The sequence below is a fragment of the Anthonomus grandis genome, chromosome 11, assembly GCF_022605725.1.
Source record: "Anthonomus grandis grandis chromosome 11, icAntGran1.3, whole genome shotgun sequence".
Taxonomy (NCBI): Eukaryota; Metazoa; Arthropoda; class Insecta; order Coleoptera; family Curculionidae; genus Anthonomus; species Anthonomus grandis.
The window spans coordinates 25567444-25589363 of record NC_065556.1 but is presented as its reverse complement, the minus strand read 5'-3'; the positions used below and the strand labels follow the sequence as shown (position 1 = coordinate 25589363).

Sequence of the window (21920 nt, the reverse complement as noted above, 5' to 3'; positions counted from 1 at the left end):
ATACAAATAAACATATACAAATAATTTAAAAGGAAAATTTATAGTAATTTATAATTTATTTCGAAAATGATATCAACGGAAACGGTAAAGTCTAGTAGGTCAATTCAAAATAATTGAAAATTTTTGCTTATTAACTATTTTAAGTAAATAATATCGATTTAAAGAATTAGCATTAAAAAATCTGTTTTTTGATAAGACGATTTCATGGTATAACCACCTTTTCCGCTATGTATGGATTTCCTACTATTTATTTAGATTTAAAATTCCCGCCAACATTCGCAGACTCGCCTCCTAGCGGCGACGGGTCAACTTTCCACGTTTGCCCCCTAGATGTTGTACCTTATACGTTCATAGAGATGTTTCTCGAATGTCGCAGAACAGCTGACCATTTAAAAGAAAAACCAATATATAATTTTTAAATGCCATCAATTTTTTTTTCTGTTAAATTAAGTATTGGCATTTCGCAGTTTACATAAATTTGGATTTATTGAAATATTCAATTGTTTCGGTATCACCGGAAATAAAAAACAACAAAAAAACCCAATATTAAATGTAAATTAATCGCATAGTGCAAAGGGCAAATCTAAAAAGAGAAAAACGGAAAGAAAGCATATATTCTATTGCACCTAACAACAAAGTTAGCTATCTATAGCAGGGTATGGTAATGGATGCCACCAGAGGACGCGATCATGCCAAACAACTTAGAATAATAAAAGAAGAATAAGAGAAAAAGCGGAGATCCAAATGGTCCAATGTAAAGTGGGCGTGATCAAACTAGTGAATATCACACTTTTTGTTTCACGTCAATGGTCCCATTGGCTTTTGAGTTTTTGGACTTTGGATTCGGAGGTCAAACCCTATTCTTAGACCCCACCAACTCAAACCACAGATATTTCTTAAACTTTTACTTCCAACAGCTTGGACCCTAATTAACACTTATAAAGAATTCTCTGCTTTTTGTCTCAAGAGAAACATGGTCTTAATACTCGAGATTTTGGACTTCAAAGTGATCTAGATGATTGTTCTTGGGCATGACTACTTTAAAGGACTCAATATTACCTGTATTTCTCAACAATGTACTTCCTAGAACCACTAGGAATAAGTTCAATTGCTTCAGAGAAATAAGGAATTACGTCCAGGCAGTTGAAACGTGAACTTTGAACTTCCTCGAACCACTAAGAATGAGTCCAATTGCTTGAGAGAAATAAGAAATTACGTCCAGGCAATTGAAACGTGAACTTTGAACTTCTTTGAATCAATGGGAATGAGTTTAATTGCCTGGAAAAAATAAACAATTTTGCTTAGAGAGTTGAAAAGTAAACTTCCTAGAACCACTAGGAATGAGTTCAATTGCCTGAAATAAATAGGGAATTGCATCCAGGCTGTTAAAACGAGAACTTCAAGCTTCCTAGAACTACTGGGAATGTTCAATGGCCTAAAATAAATAATGCATGTGATCTAGGGGGTTAAAAACTTAACTTTGAACTTCCTAGAACCACTAGGAATAAGTTCAATTGCCTGAGAGAAATAAGGAATTACGTCCAGGCAGTTGAAACGTGAACTTTAAACTTCCTTGAACCAATGGGAATGAGTTCAATTGTCTGGAAAAAATAAATAATTTTGCTTAGAGAGTTGAAAAGTAAACTTCCTAGAACCACTAGGAATGAGTTCAATTGCCCAAGATAAATAGGGAATTAGGTCCAGGCAGTTGAAACGTGAACTTTAAACTTCCTAGAACTACTGGGAATGAGTTCAATTGCTTGAGAGAAATAAAGAATTACGTCCAGGCAATTGAAACGTGAACTTTGAACTTCTTTGAACCAATGGGAATGAGTTCAATTGCCTGGAAAAAATAAACAATTTTGCTTAGAGAGTTGAAAAGTAAACTTCCTAGAACCACCAGGGATGAGTTCAATTGCCTGAGATAAATTGGGAATTAGATCCAGGCAGTTGAAACGCGAACTCTGAACTTCATTGATACATTGGGAATGAGTACAATTGCCTGGAAAAAAAATAATTTTGCTTGGAGAGTTGAAAATTAAACTTCCTAAAACCACTAGTAATGAGTTCAATTGCCTGAGATAAATAGAGAATTACGTCCAGGCTGTTGAAACGTGAACTTTGAACTTCTTTAAATCAATGGGAATGAGTTTAATTGCCTGGAAAAAATAAACAATTTTGCTTAGAGAGTTGAAAAGTAAACTTCCTAGAACCACTAGGAATGAGTTCAATTGCCTGAAATAAATAGGGAATTGCATCCAGGCTGTTAAAACGAGAACTTCAAGCTTCCTAGAACTACTGGAAATGTTCAATTGCCTAGAATAAATAATGCATGTGATCTAGGGGGTTTCAAACTTAACTTTGAACTTCCTAGAACCACTAGGAATAAGATTAATTGCTTAAAAGAAATAAGGAATTACGTCCAGGCAGTTGAAACGTGAACTTTCACCTTCCTCGAACTACTAGGAATGAGTCCAATTGCTTGAGAGAAATAAGGAATGAGGTCCAGGCAATTGAAACGTGAACTTTGAACTACCTAGAACTACTAGGAATGAGTCCAATTACCTGGGAGAAATAAGGAATTACGTCCAGACAATTGAAACGTGAACTTTGAACTTCTTTGAATCAATGGGAATGAGTTCAATTGCCTGGAAAAAATAAACAATTTTGCTTAGAGAGTTAAAAAGTAAACTTCCTAGAACCACTAGGAATAAGTTCAATTGCCTGAGATAAATAGGAAATTACGTCCAGGCAGTTAAAAGGTGAACTTTAAACGTTTTAAAACCACCAAGAATGAGTTCAATTGCCTCAAAAAAATAATTAATTTCGTCTAGGTTAGTTTGAACCTGAAAAGTTGAAACATGACCTGGAACCACTGAGAATAAGTTCAAATGCCTAAGAGAAATCGGGAATTACGTCCAGGCAGTTGCAACTTCCTAGAACCACTAAAAAGGAGTGCCTAGAACAGACTTGTTTAGGGAGTTGAAAAGTTAACTATGAACTTCCTGGAAACACTAGGAATGACTTTAATTACCTGGAAGAAAAAAGGAATTACATTCAGGCACTTTCTAGAAAAATTATGAATGATTTGATTGACTAAATTAATGTGAAGCATAACCTTTTTGGTTAAAACACTCATAGAATTTTGTAAAGCCTTTGACAATATCAAAAATTTCTCAATCCATCATTTAAGCTAAAGAATGAAATGAACTCAGAAATAAAGCCAATATAAGTCAGGATTACAACCATGGATTCGGGATCGATCATATTAAATGTTTTGCTATAATGCAGAAGAATTAACACAGTTTTCATCTCCAGTATCCAGAGACAGTCGAACAGCAATATTGACCTCTAAATCCATAATATTGGAAGCACTTTTTCTAAGATTTTTAAGAATAGTGGCAACGTACAATTAGATCTCAGTTTATTGAATTCGGTAGTATTATTATAACATTTGGCTAATGGTAAGACATTGGTAAGGTTCCAGTTTTTTGGAAAATAAGTGTTAATGAAAGGCAATTTATAATATAAGTGGTATAAGGTATTTTAAAAAGACTAAATAAAGAAATTAGTGTAATATTTAAATTGTATGCATCAAATGCCTTAAAGTCAATATTTGCCATAATATTAAAAACTTATTCTTTATCTATTGGAATAAATGAAAAAGCTGCATTCTGAAGTTGCATTTTTAAATATTGAGGCAATAATATTTTTTTTAAATATAATAAAGAAATGAAAGGCTTTCTAAAATCATAGAACAATAGAACAATCATCAAAGAGTAAACATCGATATCGTCTGCACAGATCATAATTACGTAAGGAAAGTACAATTTGAAAATGATCCTGGATGTTACCCAAGAGTGAAATGCAGTAAAATACAAAAAAAAAGAAATATAACTAATACATTTTTAAACGAATTTCAAACAAAACCATACGTAGCGATTTTTTTTCATATTTGATTCCATTTTTTTATTTAGACCACACGTATGGTATTCATGCCTGAAAACTGAGCCAATTCAAAAGATTCGCCCCGCATAAAAACCATTAGTTATCACGCGATGCCCTTTTGCCTCTCCCGCACTATGGAAAAATGAATAATTCATCCGAAATAATAAACCTGTTGGAAATGTGGAGCTTTAGGGGGATTTTTTTGGTCGTACACCATCAAAAATTAATAAATAATTGTTGCTTTTAACCCTTTTTTAGCTGCTAACGTTTATTTATTATCAGGGATCATTCTTAATCTCTCCTAAACAGAGAGAATCTATTTTCCTGTATGATCAAGTTAATGCGAAATTTTTCCTTAAAAGAGTTTTAGTAATTAACCCCTTAAAACATTATTATTGACTTACTAATATTAACTTTAAAACTAAAGTTTTTTTTTTAATTACTCCTGTTTACCGGTTTTGAGTAGGAAATAAAAAACTTTTTATTTCCGCGAGGGCGATTTTAACAGCGAACATAAAGAATTAATTAAGAAAGTTCTTGTAAGCGGGAAAGGAAAAATATTGTAAATTAGCATCTCGAGAAACTTAATTAGGATGAAAGGTAATAAAAAAGGAAACTTAGGCGTTAAAAGTTTTCCTTTTTTTTTTGACGGTGGAATTATTATTAATTCACGGCAATTTATTAAATTATGTAAAACCGATAAATCTTCGCGTGAGCCAGACAGGCATAAATCTCAATTTGTAAATCGATGCTCTAAGGCGATAGAGCGTATGCCATATATTTTCGCGAGGAAAAAAAGGTGATTTAAGGGTATTTTTCAATATAGAGAGTCGATGAAATATTAAAATTCCGTGTTCGTTTATTCACGTTTTTTGTGGGGTTATATTGTACAATTTATATTTGAGCGTTCGTATCATTCAAGCTAAGAAAGTATAGGACATTTGAATATTGGGATATAGGGCTTTTTAATAAGATCATTGGACTTATTTTAGCATGTCTGTTAAGAATGATGCTTGCAGACAGTAGCAATAATTTCATAGCGATTGTCAATGAATGTTGGCTCTCATTAACTATCAAGAGAAAAATAAGGAATTACGTCCAGGCAGTTGAAGGGTGAACTTTGTACATTTTAAAACCACTAAAAATGAGTTCAATTGCCTGAAAAAAATAATTTAAAAAGTTTTTAATAATTTGCCTATTGGTTTAAAAGCAACTAATTCATTAAGGACTTTTGGAGGATTGCTGAAGAATGCACTTTTAAGCAAACCTTATTATAACTTGGAGGAGTTCTACCGGGACGTCCTTGGGGATATTGTATAGTTTTATGGGTTCCTTTCTTGTTGTGAATGAGGCTAAAGTTTTTATTATATATGTTTTATAGTTTATGATATACCTATTAGTTTTAACACCTTAAGTTTTGCCAGATTTTGATATTTTATTTTGTTTTATTATTTCATAATTGGTTTTATAACTTAAATTATATGTTTTACCACTACTTTGTATATTTTATAATTTATATGTTACTCCTTTATTGAGGTATAATTATTTTATTTATCTTGTTAAGCTATATTTTGAGTATGAGTATATATATCATGCTTTGTTAACAAAAATGTATATTTTTTTAAGCAATAAAATACTTTTTGATTTTTGACGTTTCATATAAACAGAAATATCTCGGTTATTCTTACAACCACATAAAATTTAGATATGCCATCTAAAAGAGAATTAAATTTGCTATCAGATGGGTATATTTAAGTTTTGGAGTAATTTTTTATACCGGGTGTTATCAGGATGTTATACGGATGTTACATTTTTAAAAAAAACATGTCCCTACCAAATTTTAGAAAAACGACAACGAAGAAGATATCACTAATTTCGCACATTTCCCAAATGTTACATTTAACTTCTGTTAACACCCAGTATAAAAAATTATTCAAAAACCTAAATATAACGATCTTATAGCAAATTTAATTCTCTTTCAGATGGTAGATTTAAATTTTATGTGGTGGTAAAAATAACGGAGATATTCTTGTTTATATGAAAAAAAACAAAGAAATTTGATAGAATCAAAAAATGTTAAATACCAAAAGAACTAACAACTTTTCGAAAAAATGTTATACGACTTTTTTGTTGTAAATGATTTGTTTAATCACCTCTTAAAGTTCGGCAAACAAAAAAAATGTGACCTGTGATACATCGTCGAATTTGTAATAAAAAATGGAATCAGATACAGGGTGTACTTTCTTTTCGCGCCATATAAAAAAATAAAGTTGATGATGGTTTCTCGAAAACGAAACGTCGGATATAAAATTTAAAAGCGCCATCACGTACTACATCAAAAGTGTCAATAAGAAAGTGTCAATATTTTTTTGATATCTTTTAAAATAAAGCCAGGAAAAAATTAAATCGATATTGGCAAATTTCCGTTTTTTCCAAATATCTCAGCAGGCCATGGAAATTTTTGAAGTTTCTCAACGGCATGTAAATACGCTTCAAAGTGCACAACTTTTTCCTAATTTAATCGAAGCTGTATCTCCAACAGGTACCGAGATCCCCATGCTTAGGATCCTTATCTTGGACACCCTGTATACAAGAACTGGAATAAAAATCCATTTCCTTACATTCTACCTCATTTCACTCTTCAGCAACGTCTAGGATCATCTGCAAATTGCACTTTTTTAATGTAATTATGATCTTTGCAGATGATATCGATGATTTCATAGCGATCGTCAATGACTGTTGGCTCTCAGATCAGTTTATGTGCGAAAAACTGGTATAAAAATGAATTTTTTCCCATTCTACCGCATTTCACTCTTCGGTAATGAACACGATTATATGTATATACGTATATATATATAAATTATATGTCCAGGGGTATCTGCATATTATACTTTTCTCATATAATTATAATCTTTGCAGACGATAGCGATGATTGCATAGCGACCGTCATTGAATGTTGACTCTCATATGAGTTTATGTGCCAAGACCTGGAAAAAAGTCAATTATTTCACATTCTAGCTCATTTTACTCTTCGGTTACATCTAGGATCATCGGAAAATTATACTTTTTTTATGTAATTATAATCTATGCAGACGATAGATATGGTTTCATAATGATCGTCAATAAGTGTTGGCTCTCAGATGGGTTTATATATCAAGAACTGGAATAAAAGTCCGTTTCTTCATGTTCTACCGCATTTCACTCTTCGGCAACGTCTAGGATCGTCTGCAAATTATACTTTTTTAATGTAATTATGATCTTTGCAGATGATATCGATGATTTCATAGCGATTGTCAATGACTGTTGGGGCTCAGATCAGTTTATATGCCAAGAACTGGTATAAAAGTCAATTTTTTAAAATTGTACCGCATTTCACTCTTTGGTAATAAATAGGCTTCTCTGCAAATTATACTTTTTTCATGTAATTATATTCTTTGTAGACAATAGTAGTGGATTTTTGATCGTCAATAAAAGTTTGTTTCAAGATGGGTTTATATACCAATAACGGGGATAAAAGTATGTTTTTTTTCACATTCTACCTCAGTTCACTCTTCAGCAACGTCCAGGAGTATCTGCATATTATATTTTTCTTATATAATTGTAATCTTTGCAGACGATAGCGATGGTTTCATAGCGATAGTCATTGAATGTTGACTCTCATATGAGTTTATGTGCCAAGACCTGGGAAAAAGTCAATTATTTCACATTCTACTTCATTTCACTCTTCGGCAACGTCTAGGATCATCTGCAAATTGCACTTTTTTAATGTAATTATGATCTTTGCAGATGATATCAATGATTTCAGAGCGATCCTCATTAAATCTTGACTCTCAGATGGGTTTATATACAAGAACTGGAATAAAAGTCCGTTTCTTCACATTCTACCGCATGTCACTCTTCGGCAACGTCTAGGATCATCTGCAAATTATACTTTTTTAATGTGATTATGATCTTTGCAGATGATATCGATGATTTCATAGCGATCGTCGATAAATATTGATTTTCAGATGGGTTTAGATGCAAAGAAGTGGAAAAAAGTAATTTTTTTCACATTCTACCTCATTTTACTCTTCAGGAACGTCCAGGAGCATCTGCATATTATACTTTTCTCATATAATTATACTCTTTGCCGACGATAGCCATGGCTTCATAGCGATCGTCATTGAATGTTGACTCTCATATGAGTTTATGTGACAAGACCTGGAAAAAGGTAATTATTTCACATTCTACTTCATTTCACTCTTCGCAACGTCTAGGATCATCTGCAAATTGCACTTTTTTCATGTAATTGTAATCTTTGCAGATGATAGTGATGATTTTATACTAATCATCAATATGTGTTAGCTTTCAGATTCGTTCATGTGCCAAAAAAGAACATTGTGTGCTATGGGATATAAGTTTTCTTTTTCATATTCTACCGCATTTCACTCTACGGATTGGTTCAAGATCATCTACAAATTATACTTTTTCTATGTAATTATAATCTCTGGAACCAATAGCGATAGTTTCATAGCGATTGTCATGGAATGTTGGCTTCAAGATAGGTGTATATACCCAGAACTGGGATAAAAGTTAATTTTTTCACATTCTTCTGAATTTCACTCTATGGTAACGTTCAGAATCATCTGTAAATTATATTTTTCTCATGTAATCATAATCTTTGCAGAAAATAGCGTTGGATTTTTTAGCAATAATCAATGAATGTTGGCTCTCGGATGGGTTTATGTGCCAAGAACTGGAAAAATTTTTACACATTTTACCTCATTACACTTTCTGTAACATTCAGTATCATCTGTAAATTATATTTTATTCATGAATTTATAATCTTTGCAGGCGATAGCGATGTATTCATAGCGTTTGTCAATGAATGTGAAAATAAATCCTAAAAAATACTCCTAAAAAAGCCAAAACTGCCCGAAATTTATTTATTTAAAAATATAACCCTTATCCGAGCAAATAGCTCCTCTTATAGCTGCCATTTTCTTGGCAATTTAACGCAAAATGTATCATAAACAGTTCCAGGACAATTTCACATAAACTCCATAACCATCCATTTCGGCCGTATCTCGAGCCCATACGAGGGCAGTAAATATGCTGTAAAGGCATATTAATGCACGTTTTCACATGATATATTCAAGCAGATTATAATTACATACTCGGCACTTTATGGACAAACAAATCGAGTTCTTAGGACACTTTTTTTTGAGGAATAATAGTTTTGAAGAATAACGTAATGTTTGGCCCAAATTTCCGGTTTCGCAGCGGCCCGATACAATGTAAAATGCAAATGAGGAATGCAATATTCCACGTGGATTACTTTATGGCACACGTGGAGTTTGCCAAAGCGGTTTAATACAAAGTTCAATGCGCCATAAAGTCGCTTATTGACCTACATAGCACTGAAATTTTTAGGTAAAGACTAATGGTGGTAATTATTAATAAAGCCAAGGAAATTATAATTAATTATTTTTGAAGAATGCTAAACAACTTCTTTTTTTGGATCCATAGTTCAAGGTGCTGATCTCGTCATTTTTGGCAAATAACTTTATATATATTGACCCCAGGATCATAAAATAACCTTTCATTGAAAGATAAATAAATTGTTTACATGTTTGCTCTCCACATGTCTTAGAAAATCAGTTATCCAACCTGGAAAGCTTCAAAACATTACTAAGCGATAAATGCTAAAAAAATTCTTACTTTTACAGTAATTGTTAATAAACGTATTAAATCCTAAGTAAGAATCTTCAAAAAATGCCAAACATAATTTTTTCGCATTAATGATTCAATAGTTACACCCATTTTAATTTTGAGTGATGTCATTGGTGCCTCAAGGTGCTGACCTCAAAAGTTATTTAACCAATAACTTTGGATTTATTAATCCTAAGATCATAAAATAAAAAGATAAATAAATCATCTACAACTCCTGTAGATACCTTAAAATCTCTAAATGACTTAGAACTGCAGATATCCTGCCTGGAATGCTCAAAAAAATTACCATGAAATAATGCTGAAAGATGCAGGGCCTTGCATATAAAATTTCATTAATTTAAAAATATATATACCAGGATTGATCAATATACTATATACTTTGGCTCCAAAAGAGGTCTTAAGGTATATTGATCAGTCCTGGTATATTAAAAATTATATTTAAAAAATCGACTATTTCCAACCAATTTACTTTATAAGGAAACAAAAATAATGGACATGAGGAAACTTTACTGTTTCAATTTAAGTATGAATATAAATAGGAAAAAAATTATTCTTGAAACTTTATCTCACACATACCTTACAAGAAATAGGCTTAATCAAAATGCGCGTGTTGGTAGGAATAAAAAAAGTATTGGTCAGCGTTATTTCAAATATTTAGCACCGAAACTTTATAATATTATACCAAGACCCATGTCTACAGCAACGTTTAAAGTGTATGTAAGGCAATGGATTGAACAGATGCGGCTATATTTTATTATTTGGTGAATAACTTGTAGCTTGTTCTTATTATTTTTGTAATAACAGAGCGATAACTTTTATTAAACGTTTGATAATTCCCATGTTCTTTTGTTGATTCCTATGTGCTACTGTGAGTATTTGAATTTAAATAGTGTTGTCTTTTCTTATTGTATGTGTTGTGCAAGATGTGGTTGTCCTTATTTTTAAAGTTGTTTTAAAACCGGCAATACGAACAATTAAATATGGACAGATACACATAAATTATAAGTGATGTATTGAAATACCATTGATGGAATATTTTCACGGACTTGACAAGAAAAACCCGATATTAACCCTTAAACCCGAATTGGACCCTAAAGAAAAAGTACCAACAAGATTCTAAATAGAGCGAGCAGCTTTGGTACTAATCGTTTATTTCTTCTTTGTACTTGTACATAAAGTAGAATAATTATTTTGTATTTAAATTTTGTAATTTTGGAAATAAACGTATAATTATTATTAGTTAATTGCGGTAGATTTATTTACAACATAAAAAAATTCGATCATATTTCTCACCACATTAATCAGTGGCTTAATGTTTCTTTTTCGTATCAGTACTTTTTGATGATATCTGCATTTAAACTACTTACAACATCTCTTCCGCAGTATTTAAGATCCAAATTATTGTTTTGACAAGATGATTATATAGTCCCTATTAGATCTAATACTATTTCTATGCCGAAACATCACAAGGCAATTTTTCAACGTTATTTTACACACAGTAACCGCCTAAAGTTCCGCATAAATTCGATAAAAATTAGAGACATGATTTTTTGAGAAAACGCTCGGACCCGTCGATTTTTATTTTAAGTTGCGCATTATTTCACATACATTTTTGTATACAGGGTGGAACAAAAAAAAGATATAACGTCATCGGTCATTTTTTTAAATGGAATGCTATATTTTTTATTGCATTTATGAAATATAGGCGAAATTCCAAGCAAGTTTCGTATAACACACCTTATCTCAAAACGCAACTGTTTCCGAAATATTTACATTTAAATAACAAGAAAGCAAGTAAATACGTCTCTATTTACAAATTAAGATAAAATGGAGGATTAATCTAGTGTTAATTTAAGAAATTTTAGCCTTAAAGTCAGCTAGACTTCGCCTATTGAGAAATGTATTTTTCGTCATGAAAATGTTTTTTTTTTAATAAAGACATTTATTATTATTATAATGAATTTTTTTTCTCCTTTTTCAGAATATCCTAAGTTCGACCCCGCAGCCACTTCCGGAATACAAGACGGCCTCCGTGAAAAAGAGCCGATTCATTATCTCCCACTATGGAGTGTTCAAAAGTGGCTGGGACTGGCTAATTTTAATAGCTACATTTTATGTAGCGGTGGTGGTGCCTTACAATGCCAGTTTTTTAAGACCGGAAAGAGAGCGACCCTCTGTTATCATGGACGTTTTCGTCGAGGCGTTGTTTTTTATTGGTAAGTTCGAGTGGTAAAATAAATAATTAGCAGTAAAGTGACACAATTTTCCACTTTTGCAGGAGTTCAATATAACCTAGAAAAATTAAGAAATTTTAAACAGTTATATAGTACTAATAAAAATAAATTGAATCTCAAATTACCCCTGAAATTGCACTTAACCCCATATGCGGACCGCTAAACGTTCGTTAATGCATTATATAAGCTATTGATTCGATCTCGTTTTAGGCCAATTAGAATATTAACTGCCGCTAGCCTTAGCGAATTAATTATTCTCGTATGGACTTTGAACCGATTCATTTAATTAAAAGGAAGAAAGTTCTGAATTACAGGGATAGCGAGAGTTTGTTCGGCCATTATTAGTGCAAAGCAGCATAAATTGCACTGAATTAACGATATTCCTAAGGTATTTTGTAAGAATTTTTATAAAATGAACACAAATGGTTGTGTAACTGGTAAACAAACGCCTGTATCACAAACAAACAATAATAACCTTTAAGTAAGTTGCCACCAAATAACCTACCAGCATTTGACGGTAAATTTAATAATTGACTTGAGTTTAAAGACACATTTGTCGCATTAGTAGATTCCAACGCATCTTTGAGCGTCACTCAAAAGTCTGTATTAAAAGTGATAAAATCTATTGAACTAAGTTTCTTCTTTGAATTATACAGTTGCGTGGAATTTTTTACTTGAAAGTTTTTTTAAACAAAAAATTGATTATTTATAATCATAGTCGTTCGATTGTTTGAGTATCCTCAGGAATTAAGAGAGTCATATAACGAGATTCGTATGACAGTATAACTAAAAATCTTAGAGCATCCAATTACTAGGCGCAATTGGGAAACTTATAAATATAAAGAGCAATTATTGCGTTCAATGCAAGATTTAAATGTATGTGAGGTTTTAGAAAAATTAGAATTAATTGTAGTGAATCGAAGAGGTCAAACTTTCGGCAATAATAAATAATATAGTAAAAGTCACATATTAGTTGTTTTTCTTATAATAAGCGTAAATGATAGAATAAATGCGGCCAAAGATTTAAGGCTGTTTTATACCTATTATTCCTTATACCCCAGTAAGTCTTTTTTAAATATTTATTTAATATTCAAAAATACGCCTATGAAATACCCGTTACTTCACAGCAATCGATTATAGTATATTTCTGGAATGTGAATGTAAATATGCCTTTTACCCATATAAGGTGTAAATACATTTTCCCCCCTACGTTCCTGGAATATCGAAGTTTTTCCTCATTTAAATACTAAACGAACTTTCTGTCAATAAATCCAGTGATTTTGTTTCGTTTATGTCGCCAGAAAAAATGTATTTCGTTCACGTAGTACCAAGAAAGAGGGGCTCCTTATTAAATTTTATTTTACGTGTCTACAATATTTTAGCAGTTTGATGAACGCACAAATAAATCCTCTTGACAAATTAAGGCTTATCAACCGAAGTTTTAAAGCGATATTTCCGCTTCCGTAAGTAGGTCGTCTTTACGACAAGAATTTGTTACCCTTGATAAGTATTAAAATTGGTACTTTAGGGGGAGGATTTTTTGAGGGTCTTTACTGCTTTTATTTAGTTTTAATCAATTTTCACCATTTCTATTAAAATTTTTCAAGAGCTTTTAATTTTGACACTCTTCGTACGCAAAAAAAATGAATAAAAACAATTTATACTGGTTAAAAATTTATTGCACACTACTTTAAATATCAACTATGAATCGGTTTGTGTGTTGTCCTCTTTCTTCTATCAGGTCTCCTCTTTACTTTCCCTTTATGTGGATTTAGGTCTTTCCAAAACCAAATTCAAGGGTATATCCAGGGTGGAATTTCGGCCTTTACTTGATTATTCCTATTAGGTACTAGAAGGTTTAACTAAAAAGAATTGAATTATAATTTTATAAGCTTACCTACCTTAACAGAGCCCAATAAATGGAGAATAAGGGAATTATTAGGGATAAAGCGGTTGTTGCTACTAGAATACATACGTTTGTTTTATAGGAAATAATTATTAATTTTCCCTTTTATGTTATGTTGAACCATATAAAGTTATTGCTATTTTATATTTATATGTAGCAATAGTTAATTATGGGGATTTTTAATGCGTAAAAGCTAAATAATTAAATTTTTTCTATATTTTTAGGATAGAAAATATTATTCACCTGATGCAAAAATATGCAATAATTTTTTTTGACTCTTTTTTTATATAAAACAACAACAAATAGTTAGTTAATACCTATGAGGAAAAACTTAAATGTTTGTTCGATATTCCAGGAACGTAAAGGGGTAAATATATAAAACCGTGCGAGGCATAAGGTTTACCTCTGGATATAGAGCTTTAGGTTTATTTTTGTTTCCAGAATTATATTTTAATTTATGTGCAGCACTTGCTTGCGAACGTTCTGGGAATATTCATTTGAAATATCCCTTTTTTTCGTTCTAAAAAGTGTTTATATTCTAGATATATAAATATAAAATATATTAAAATATAAAAAATAATTTTTCATTAGTCGCTTAGAAAAAAGATGAAAATAGCTTAAACTGCTATGAAAAACCCCAATAAAAGGCAAAATTCTTCGACACGAAAACACCGGGTTATAATGAGTTTCGAGAAAAACTAAGGGAATTATAGCACTTTGAAAATGCGAAAAATCGATTTTCTTTAAACCCGAAAATAGCTATAGAAACCCCTATCAGCGGCTTATTCCCATCACCTACATTACGAAAACACCGGATTATAACGGAATTCGACCAGAACAAGTGGAATTATAGCACTTTGAAAATTCGGAAAAAAGTCAATTTTCGACCCCGTTTTTGAGCCCAAAAATGGGCCACAAAAATGCTAGAGCTCAGCTAATATGGGAGCTACGACCTTGCAGATGGTCTCGTTGGATTCAGAAGGACGAAACTAAGTCAAAACCGTTGGAATTTTCCCAATAGGCCTCATAGAAGCCGAGATATAAACCTCCAAAGTTAAGGATTTTTCATTTTTAGGGTATACCCCCCCGTATCGAATTTTTCATCAAAAATTGATTTTTTTCGAATTTGAACTAACTATACCAGCGGCTTGTTCCCATCACCTACAACACGAAAACACCGGGTTTTAATGAGTTTCGAGAAAAACTAAGGGAATTATAGCACTTTGAAAATGCGAAAAATCGATTTTCTTTAAACCCGAAAATAGCTATAGAAACCCCTATCAGCGGCTTATTCCCATCACCTACATTACGAAAACATCGGGTTATAACGGAAATCGACCAGAACAAGTGGAATTATAGCACTTTGAAAATTCGGAAAAAGTCAATTTTCGACCCCGTTTTTGAGCCCAAAAATGGGCCACAAAAATGCAAGATCTCAGCTAATATGGGAGCTACGACCTTGCGGATGAAAAATCCCAAACTTTGGAGGTCTATATCTCGGCTTCTATGAGCACCATCCGGAAAATTCTAACGGTCTTGACTTAGTTTCGTCCTTCTGAATCCAACGAGACGTCATTCACTGCCCGAAATAAAAGGCAAAATTCTTCGAGGAAGTTGAAATAATTTTTCATTTGAATGACGTCATCAACTGCCTGGAATAAAAACAAAATTTATTCAGGAAATTGAAATTAGTTTTCATTTCAATGACGTCATTAAGTGCCCAAAATAAAAGGCAAAATTATTCGAGGAAGTTTAAATAATTTTTCATTTTAATGACATCATTAACTGCCTGGAATAAAAGACAACTATTTCAAAAGACAGAAAAAATTACTTCAATGATATAAAGTAAAAATTGCTTGAATTGCCCGGAAAAAGGGAAAAAATACTTCAGAGGCCTAAAAAGAGATAGAGAATTACTCCAACTGGCTGAAAAAGCGAGAAAATTAATGTGACTGGCTGGAAGAGAAATAAAAAACATCGAGTATTTGAATACACACAGACAGATTATTTGGAAGAAGAGAAAAATGTGAGAAGAAAAAATTACTTATCTACTCGAAAAAAAAGGAATCTTTAAATTAGCGAAGAAAGTCTCATCAGACTGTCTCAAAGAGTAAAGATGACTCCAAAGACCTAAAAAGAGGGAACAAGTGACTTCAACTGCCTGGAAAAAGAAAGGAAACATTTCTTCAATTGCATTGAATGAAAACCACAAGTCTTCCAGGCACGTGAAATTATTTTTTGAAATAAAGTCGTCATCAAAATAGATATTTGGTGTACAATATACATTCTTTACTGTAATTAGCTTATTTGCTTTTTTTGCCTACACTAGGTTTAGTTTAGGTTTTTTCATTCTTAGAATAACTAATTGAAGCGTTTCCCACGAGAGTAAACCAGATTTCTTTGAGATTTTTTAACTAAATATTGGGGTCTCTTAGTTTTGAAAAAAAGCAAACAAAAATATATTTTTAAATAAAATAATAAAAATCCTAAATTCTTGATACTTTATTGTACTTATCTAAATATTAGAAAACTTTGACGGTTTTTCATTGGTTTTTTCTATTTTTCTCATTTCTTTTTGCATTGGATGTCCATTATAACCCGGTGGATCCCATGGGTTTAATCTGAAAGCATATTGATCCCATGCTGCTTGATTGACACCTAAAATAATACAATAAAAAAAAAAAAAATTCTAATTTTAAAAACTCACCAAAAGCGTTATTGAACAACAGAGCCCAATATATGGAAAATAACGGGATTATTAGGGAAGAAGCTGTCGTGACTGCTCCCCACACACAAGAAGTCACCAAAGAGTACATTTTTTTATGGGAAATAATGCTTACCTTCGTATTTTATATGTGGATTTTGTAATTTTATATACGTTTGTAACAATAGTTAATTATCCGGGGTTTTCTATTACTTTCGAAATTTGGAATAAAGAGTCGTAAAATTTTTATATGTTTTTAACAAATTCCCGCACAATAAAAATTAATAATGAAATTCTCGTTGTGAAGTGTATTTTATTGCTCAATATTAGGAGAGCCTGAGTCAAGCTTTTTGAGTCAAAGAGCTGCACAATTTAATTAATTAACCCAGAAAAATGCAATTGTACTTGGTTTTCTAGAAATTCGTTACATGGACACCTGAAATAAGGTCTGTATTTGAATAACTTCAAGGTAGGATTTATTGAAAGTGTGTTTTACTTTTTAAGTAATCAAGGGATTCAGCAACGTTTCTTAGGAGAAATTTTGATTTAATTCGCATATGTATTGGATAGATTATTTCTTAACAGCAGTTCAAAAAATAAAAATATACAAAGATGTTTGATTAATAATTAATAACTAAAAACATCAATCTACGTATTTAGAAATGTCGAATCGAAAAGGAGGCCTAGCTAACGTGGACTCAGATCAAAATAAAAATAAATATTATACGATAAAGGTGCATTGTATAAACAGTACATAAACCTTAGACTTAAACTTAAATAAATAAAAGGTTGTCAAAATAAAACCTAAAAAATTAAATAAAATATCCTTAACATTAAACATAAAAATAAGATAATACCTTAATTCTAAAATAAAATTTTAATAAAAATCAGAAGAAAAATAGTCATATCAATAAGTAAAATGTAAAAAATAACAATCACCATGATAAAAAAACATAAAACCTAAAAAATAAAGCTAAATTTAAAAAGTTATTAAAATTGTAAAAATACATACATTACATTACGAAAATATTGGGTTATACCGCGATTCGAGCAGATCAAAGGGAATGCGAGCACTTTAAAAATTCGTAAAATCGCCATTTTTATTTATTATCATTAACTTGATTATTATTATTATTATAAAAATTTTCGGGATACTTACCTGAGGAAAATATTTTTTTTATTAAATTATTTCGATAAAGCTGAATAAGTTATTTTTTGGAGTATTTTTAAATCTGTCAATATTTTAAATATAAATTAAGACGCTATTGTTTTAAACTCGGCGAAGGTCAACTATAGCGTTAACTGAGAATTTAGAAAGTTATAATAGGCTGTAAAGTAACAGGAAAAAGAAAAAAAAGACATCACATAAAAAAATAATAATTACATATATATGTACATAAAGAAACAAGTTATAAATAAAGAAAATCATATACTTCATAAAGGTATTTTAGGTATTTCTTAGAATTAGTTATTAGGTATTTCGTTTTCCACGAGATTGGAGTCTCTTAGTTTTGACCAAATTATGAAATAAGCAAGCAAAAATATATTTTTAAATAAAATAATAAAACCCCTAAATGCTTGATACTTTATTGCACTTATCTAAATAACAGAAGACCTGGGCGGTTTTTCACGTGTTCTTCCCCTTCTTCTCTTGCCTTTTTTTATTCGTGTGGAACGCAAATCCCATGGATTCCATTCAATGGGTCCATCTTGAGCTGCCACTTGATTGACACCTAAAATGCCACAATAAAAAAAAAAATTAATTCCAATTTTAAGAACTTACCAATAGCGTTATTGAACAGCAGAGCCCAATATATGGAAAATAACGGGATTATTAGGGAGGAAGCAGTCGTGACTGCTCCCCACATACAAGAAGTCACCAAAGAGTACATTTTTCTTTGAGAAATAATGCTTGCTTTCGTATTTTATATGTGGATTATGTACGTTCGTAGCTATAGTTAATTATCAGGGTTTTCCATTATTTTCAAATTTGAAATAAAGGGTCGTAAAATTTTTATATGTTTTTAACAATTTCTTGCACAATAAAAATTAATAATCAAATTCTCGTTGTGAAGTCCGACCCTTAAAAAAGTCAGTATTTTGCCAACGTTTTCAAATTTGTTTATAAACAAATATACCAATATGTATGTGAAAAAAATATAATTCCAAACTATCAGTGTAGGTTTAGAAAAAACTATTCAACGGCGACTGCCTTAGCTACAGTAATCAGTGATATAATTGAGGCCTATGATAAAGGTGATAACGTTATTTTAGCTCTTTTAGACTTTTCAAAAGCGTTTGACACCATTGATCATAAATTATTAATAGCTAAATTAAAATATTACGGCTTTCATTATTTGCTGATTAATTTAATATCTTTTTACCTAAAAGACAGGTTTCAGTGTGTCTCGTGCAATGATAGGGTATCTAATTCTATCTCCATTTTATCTGGTGTTCCTCAGTGTAGCGTGTTGGGTCCTTTACTGTTTTTGGTATATACTTCTACTATTTTGCAGTCAATAAAACATTGTAAACGCCAAGCCTATGCTGACCATACACAACTTTATTTTAATTTTAATTCTGCTGATGTTTTATTGGCAAATACATTAATTAATGAAGATCTAAAAATTGTAAGTGAACTCTCAGCACAACATAATTTAAAATTGAATGCCCTCAAAATCTTTATTACTAATATTTGGCCCTAAAACGAGAATTGATTTTATTAGAGAGCATTTAGATGTAAAAATTAATGGTGTAGTAAAAACTGCAAGGAATTTGGGTATGTGGGTGGACACTGATATAAGATTTAAAATGCATGTTTCTTAAAACCTTTCGTTAAAACTTTTATATTCCAGCAGACATATCTTAAGCCAACAACTTCGAAAGAATCTATGTGAATCACTAGTGTTGTCAAATTTTAATTACTGCGATTTTATCTATGGACCATGCTTAGATATCAGCACAAAGTATAGAATCCAGAAAGTTCAAAATACTTGCACTAGACTTATATTTGGCTTAAGAAAGGCTAATTTTGGCTTATCTCTTTTAAGTGTAAATCTTAATTTTCTTTTGTTAATAGTGTATTAGTAAGTGTATTGCAGCTAGACTTCGCCAGTGTTTGCACCTATACCATTAAAATATTAAATTAATGTTTTATATTACTTACTTCTGTATTTTGTGGTATCTAATAAAAGACAATTTATTATTATTATTATTAATATTATTATTATTAAGTGTATTTTATTGCTCTATAGTAGGAGAGCCTGAGTCAAGTTTTTTGAGTCAAAGAGCTGCACAATTTTATAACCTATTGTTCCTTAAATCATCTACTAATTAACCCGGAAAATGCAATTGTACTTGGTTTTCTAGAGAATAGTTACATGGACACCTGAAATGAGGATTGTATTTGAATAACTTCCAGGTAGGATTTATTGAAAGTGTGTTTTACTTTTTAAGGAATCAAGGGATTCAGCAACGTTGAATTTTTAGTAATATTGGTTAATATGCTTCTAATACCTTCTTTGGAGAAATTTTGATTGAATTCACATATGTATTGGATAGATTATTTCTTAACAGCAGTTCTTACCACATTATTTGCAATAGGCATACTTTTATTGTAACCAGATATTATTCTATTTATTGAATAATCTAACGTAAAGTCGAAATTATACCCACTTGTAGTTACGTTATCCAGGAGAGAAAAAACGTGTGGCGTAGATATTTTTGCCAATCAATATTAGGTTAGAAACTTTACCATCGCCTTCAGAAATTATTAGTCTGCTATGTATTTTTATACGTTCAGAAATTAACAAATGATTTATTTTAGCAGCATATTATTATATTTTTATAGTCGTGTATATACTTTCATTCCCAAAAAATTTTAAAAAATCTTGTAGTATTTATTGTATTATTAACAAACTTAACAATTAACAAATATTATTATAATTAATCATAAATAATGGGACATGTTTATGACAAGCAGATGCAACAAAATTGAGCACAACAACGATCGCAAATATAAAGAAGAATGAGATGAAATCAGATCAGGACATAACAAATGTCATTACAAATGGGTATAATTTCAACTTTATTAACTCGGTGGCCATAATAGCTTTGTGAGTTTATATTTAAAGATTGATTTATTTAATATAAGTTTTAATAGGATATTTAGGACGGATTATGAATTAAGCTACTTTTGCATTCGTATTTTGATGACTTCTTACCTTTCTCATAATAAGTACCATTATTTGTTAAATATTTGTTTGAACTTGTTTGCTAGCATAGTTTTGTTTTTGTATTAATAAATAAATTGTTGTTAATAAAAATAAATTGCACTTACTTTGACAATTGTGATTATTATTTAAAAAACTTACAAAATATAATATTTTTTTTAATAAAATGGACGCTCTTAGAACGGTATTATAATATAAACAATATACGTACACAATTAGAATGAAATAAAAACTTTGACTTCCTAAGTTGAACTGAATATTTAAAATGAATTACTTTGTATTGATTTAACATTTTATATGGCTTTGCCAATGTGTTCAAAGTAACAATTAAATAAAGGGACGTAAATTATGACACGATAAATCTCACACACTCTCCAGACAGTTTAGCAAGCATAGATCAAGAAACGAATAAAAAGTAAAAAATATTTGACTGTTTAAGACTTTATTGTGCATTTCTCTAAATAGACAACCTCCTGGATCCTATTGTATCCTTTTTTCGCCCCCTGGGATATTTCTTTTTTTTTCTTCTTCTTTGACGTGTCTTCTGAGTTTTTGAAAGACAGTTCAATGGATGCCTATATTGACCTACCATTTGATTAACTTTAGCCTTAAGTGCTAAAAAATCATAAGTAAAGCGACAAATTTTAATTTATATAAACTTACCAATAGCAGTATTAAACAATAGAGCCCAATAAATGGAAAATAAGGGAATTATTAGGGAGGAAACGGTCGTGACTGCTCCCCACACACACGACGTTACCACAGGGTGTATTTTTCGACTTAAAAATAATAATTACTTTCGCATTTTATATGTTAAAATATTATTATTTTATGTATGTACGTATGTAACAATAGTTAACTATCAGGCTTTTCCATTATTTCTAAATTTCAATTAAATAAAGAGACATAAAATTTTTATATGTCTAAGATTTAAACAAATGCCTGTGCAATAGAAATGAATAATGTCATGTTTGCAGTAAAGCGTTTTCAGAAGTGTTTTATTGCTGTTTATTAAATGCTTAATACTAAAAAAGTCTGCGACTTTTTGTCGTTGCTATGAGAATTTTTTATAGGTGCTTAAAAGTTACCAGAGGGTACATCTTTCTATGGGAAATAGTAGTTGATTTTATATTTTGTTGTATGTTGAATCTAAAATTACTATTATTATTTTAGGTTCGCTTGTA

At 30.9% G+C, this 21920-nt stretch overlaps 1 protein-coding gene and 3 long non-coding RNA genes across 6 annotated transcripts in view; 1 reads left to right on the top strand and 3 right to left on the bottom strand.

The window, feature by feature from the left end:
• The window catches only part of LOC126742503 (potassium voltage-gated channel subfamily H member 8), a 115902-nt gene that overhangs the window by 50597 nt on the left and 43385 nt on the right, over positions 1-21920 (top strand). For all 3 annotated transcript variants that reach the window (XM_050449150.1, XM_050449149.1, XM_050449151.1), the window contains exon 6: positions 11642-11876. In XM_050449150.1, coding sequence (XP_050305107.1) covers positions 11642-11876 — 235 coding nt within the window. The remainder of the gene's footprint in view (positions 1-11641; positions 11877-21920) is intronic.
• LOC126742518 (uncharacterized) lies at positions 16290-16972 on the bottom strand. Its single transcript, XR_007662585.1, has 2 exons — positions 16508-16972; positions 16290-16458 (listed from the first exon to the last, which is right to left on the bottom strand). It is a non-coding gene; the product is annotated as an uncharacterized LOC126742518 (long non-coding RNA).
• On the bottom strand, positions 17871-18472 carry LOC126742517 (uncharacterized). The gene is made up of 2 exons (XR_007662584.1): positions 18288-18472; positions 17871-18237 (listed from the first exon to the last, which is right to left on the bottom strand). It is a non-coding gene; the product is annotated as an uncharacterized LOC126742517 (long non-coding RNA).
• Positions 21162-21771, bottom strand: LOC126742515 (uncharacterized). Its single transcript, XR_007662582.1, has 2 exons — positions 21400-21771; positions 21162-21351 (listed from the first exon to the last, which is right to left on the bottom strand). It is a non-coding gene; the product is annotated as an uncharacterized LOC126742515 (long non-coding RNA).